This window comes from Grammomys surdaster, unplaced genomic scaffold (assembly GCF_004785775.1).
Source record: "Grammomys surdaster isolate TR1022 unplaced genomic scaffold, NIH_TR_1.0 220, whole genome shotgun sequence".
Classification (NCBI taxonomy): domain Eukaryota; kingdom Metazoa; phylum Chordata; class Mammalia; order Rodentia; family Muridae; genus Grammomys; species Grammomys surdaster.
The window spans coordinates 546,751-551,138 of record NW_021604665.1 but is presented as its reverse complement, the minus strand read 5'-3'; the positions used below and the strand labels follow the sequence as shown (position 1 = coordinate 551,138).

The 4,388-nt window shown below is 45.3% G+C and overlaps 1 protein-coding gene across 1 annotated transcript; it reads left to right on the top strand.

The window, feature by feature from the left end:
* The first annotated feature begins 2,984 nt into the window (after positions 1–2,984).
* On the top strand, positions 2,985–3,712 carry LOC114625727 (60S ribosomal protein L10-like). Its single transcript, XM_028773109.1, has one exon. The coding sequence runs from the start codon at positions 2,985–2,987 to the stop codon at positions 3,627–3,629; it is 645 nt and encodes a 214-aa protein (XP_028628942.1). The 3' UTR covers positions 3,630–3,712.
* The last annotated feature ends 676 nt before the right edge of the window (positions 3,713–4,388 follow it).

Sequence of the window (4,388 nt, the reverse complement as noted above, 5' to 3'; positions counted from 1 at the left end):
CCTCCCTCCCTCCCTCCCTCCCTCCCTCCCTCCCTCCCTCCTGTCTTCCCTTCCTTCCTCCCTCCTTCCTTCCCTCCCTCCTTTCCTCCCTCCCTCTGTCCTTCCCTCTCTTCTTCCCTTCTTCCCTCCTTCCCTCCCTCCATCCATGTATCTTACAATCTTACCATCTTACCCACTTGCCTGTCCATCTAAAAACATGTAAGAGACAATCTTAGCTTGCTTATTTATTGCTGTGATAAAACACAGGGACTCAAACAGGAACCTGGATGCAGGAACTAAAGCAGAGACCATGGATGAAAATTCTGCTTACTGGTTTGTTCAGACTGTTTTTTCATAGGACCATGTCCCACATACTCAGGGGTACACTACCAACTGTGGGTTTGGCCCTTATACATCAATCATCAATCAAGAAAATGCCCTATACATGTGTACAAATCTGATAGAGGCAATTTTTCAATTGAGACTCCCTTTTCCCAGATAACTCTAGTTTTCATGAAGTAGACAAAACAACAAAGCACCAGCACAAAGGGGTGGTATGATATGAAAACCTAAACTCTTATAAACGTGAAGGCACAGTGTTGGGAAGGACTGCTGAGCATGAGACTTATGGTGCAAAATTCTGCAGGGTCAATGCAAACACCTGGGAATAGAAGATCTCCCCCGACAGACATGGGAAGCATTTTCACAGGGTCTCCAGGATGTAGTGACCCTGAACATTCTCATGAGGTTATGGAAGGTATTGGGGCTGGAATCAATAGCCTCTGTGTGTGTCTCTGGAGATGGCAGAGTGTCACCAGAGGAAGCCCTGGGAGCCCCTACAGATTAGCTCACTTATCACATTTGTACTTGATGTGGAACTGAGAGGGCCAGAAGGCCGCTAATGTGATGGAATCAAGATCGTAAGTGATGTTGACACCACACTGCTGGGCAAAGGCTCCTGGAGTGAAAATTATTAGAGATAAATATCTGCTCCAACTTGCTGCTAGAGAAAGGGAGAAGGCAGCTAAGTCTCAGGGGAGGACAAGGAGGGCCGAAATGGAGATGGCAAAGGCAGGACCCACATTTCCTCAGTGAGCTGCCGTGTGGTGCAGAAGAGGATGACAAGGGAGATGAGCCTGTGAAGTCCAAGTTCTCATCTAGGTGCTCATCCAGGCATGTACTTATTGATATCTCTGAACTGAAGTGGGAACCTAAGAGGTCCCACACACAGGCTGGGAACTTGCAAGAAGTCCCAGTAGGATGGCAGCCGAGCAATCCCAATGCCTTCTGATGGAGAGACAGTCAGATGTGGGGATCTTCTCCAAGGCAATGCCAGCAGGCAATGTATTAGGCAGTTGTCTTTAGTAGATTAGGGAGTAAGGAAAGGTGATGATGAATGGGTTATAACTGCCCCCTGTAGGTCTCTCCAACAGTGTCTAAGAAAAGTGTCAGACCAAGGCTTGCCTTGAGTGGAACAGCTGCTGGCGAGCAGGTACCCTCAGCCCCCTAACTCTCAGCTGCTCCCTAAGCTTTCATGAGGAGGATGTACGGGTCAGAGTGCTAGAGAAGCAATACCCTTGATCAGCTTTAGGAACCAGGAATTCAAGAATTCTCCCCATTTGCTACAGGTGGGAGTTGGAACCCAAAAGGAATCATTCTTAGGGTTCACTGGCTGTCCTATTCTGTCTAGGCGAGGGGACCTATTGGGTCATGGGGAGGTACCACCACCTGACCAATTAGAAGCCATCCATATGTCAGCCATAGTAATTAACAAGCCATATCTCATCTTCATGAGAACCTGTTGTTCATATAATTAGCATTATGCTAATTATCATAGCCTGTTTACTGGACTAGGAACACATCACAGCAGGATGACAAGCATAAGCTGCCTAAGGAGGGTGGCTTTTGATTGGGTGCCAGTTGATCATGCTGTCCCAGGGATTCCCAAGTTAGGGCTGAGGGCCTGGCAGCAGAGTGTGACTTTAGCCACCTGTCACAGGACAGGCTGTTCAGGGTGAAGACTTGAAAGTGGATTACAGACACTGAAGCAGGAGGCGTCTGAGCAACTGTCAATCTTGCATTTTTGTTCCCTTTGCTTTGGTTTTGTTTGGTTTTAATTGTATTGTGCCTAACACAAAAGCCACCATTCTTACTATCTTTAAGTGTGCAGTTCACAGAGCACATTGACTGTTCTGCTCCCGGACCTTTTAATCTTCCCAACCTGACTTCTCTTTCCAACCTCTCTCCAGCCTGGTGATCACCATCCTAATATGCTATGGTCCTCCTGAGAGTGTCTCCTGCAGTACTTGTCCTCTTGTGGCTTGTTTCTTTCAGTATGCCTTCCAGGTTCACCTATACTGTAATGTGTATAAGAATTTTCTTAGTAGGGATGAATAATACTGTTTTGTGTATGTGTTGAATTTTGTATATTTGCCCATCCAGAGATAAGCCCTTAGATGTAGTATTTATCTAATGTTCTTTGTTTGTTGTTGTTGTTGTTTTAAGAATTTATTTATTTATTTTTATGTGTTTGAGTATTTTGTCTGAATGTATGCATATGTACCAAATATATGCCTGGTATCCATGTTGGTCAGAAGAAGGCACTGGATTTCCTTGAACTGGAGTTACAGGTGGTTGTGAGCTACTATGTGGATGCAACCCGTGCTCTTAACCTCAGAGCTATCGGCTCCAGCTCCCTCTTCTTTTGAAACAATGTCTCACCATGCAGTTCTGGCTGGCCTGGAACTTGCTATGTAGACCATGGTGCCCTCAAACTCACAAAGATCTGCCTGCCTCTGCCTCTTCTCCCAAATGCTTAGATTAAAGGTGTTAGCCTGGTATTTCTTTGGTTATTTTGAAACAGGGACTCACTTTGTAGTCCTACCTGATCTAGAACTTGGTATGTAGTCTAGGCTGGCCTCAAACTCAAGACAGTTTTCCTGCCTTAGAATCCTATGTGCGGTCTCTTTTTCTCCTGGCGCGCCACCGACGATCCTATTGTCATCATGGACCGCCTACCTGCCCGGTGTTACCGGTATTGTAAGAACAAGCCATACCCAAAGTCTCGTTTCTGCCGTGTTGTCCCTGATGCTAAGATCCGCATCTTTGACTTGGGATGGAAGAAAGCGAAAGTTGATGAATTCCCACTTTGTGGCCACATGGTATCAGATGAATGTGAACAACTCTCATCTGAAGCACTGGAGGCTGCCCGTATTTGTGCCAACAAATACATGGTAAAGAGTTGTGGCAAGGATGGCTTTCATATCAGAGTGAGGCTCCACCCTTTCCATGTCATCCGTATCAACAAGATGTTGTCCTGTGCTGGGGCTGACAGGTTCCAGACAGGTATTCGTGGTGCCTTTGGGAAGCCCCAGGGCACAGTGGCCAGGGTTCACATTGGCCAAGTCATCATGTCTATCCGCACCAAGCTGCAGAATAAGGAACATGTGATTGAGGCTCTGCGCAGAGCCAAGTTCAAGTTCCCTGGCCGCCAAAAGATCCACATCTCAAAGAAGTGGGGCTTCACCAAGTTTAATGCAGATGAATTTGAAGACATGGTTGCTGAGAAGCAGCTCATTCCTGATGGCTGTGGTGTCAAATATATCCCCAATCGTGGTCCTCTAGACAAGTGGAGAGCCCTGCATTCCTGAAGGCTTCTACAGTGCTCTCCTATACCCTACCAAATCATATTCAATACTAAATCTTGAATCAAGTCTGAAAAAAAAAAAAAGAATCCTATGTGCGGGATTTTAAGTGAGCCATCAGGCAAGGTTAAAAGAGGATATTTCTTCTGCTACTGGTTTCTGCATGCCCCATGCAATGAGACTGGGGGCTGGGATCAGTAAGGAATGTAGGGGCAAGTTGCTTATAACCATGCCTAGAAACCTGGCTCAGGTATTTATACAGTCAATAGAGAATGATCTATTCTTTGGGGCCATGTTTTTTTCTGAGTATAGCAGACCTCCCTATTTGTCTTCTCAGCAGACATTTATTTAGCACCACTGTTTGCCAAGCCCAGGGTACCTTGTATGAGTGACAGGTGAAATTGCATTTACTGGTAATTACTAGACTATCTGTAGATAATTGTTGCCATTTCATTTGTCCTGTACTTTGCACTTTTTGTTGAGGAAGGTTTCTAAGAGTTAAAAAATAGACATTGTTGTATTTAATTACTAGTTTCTTTTTAAAATTCTATTTTCCTTTCTGAGAGGATCTCTCTGTGTAGTCCAGTGTAGCTTGGAACACTCATCTTCCTGCTTCTGCCTCCCAATTGCTGGGTTGGCAGGCATGTGCCACCATATCCAGGGTTGCTTTTTTTTTTTTTTTTTTTTAAATTGATGTTCCTTTGGGAAGTGACAGTATTCAGTGGAATTAGATCAAGAAGGAGTCAAATGGGCAGGTGGCTTGTC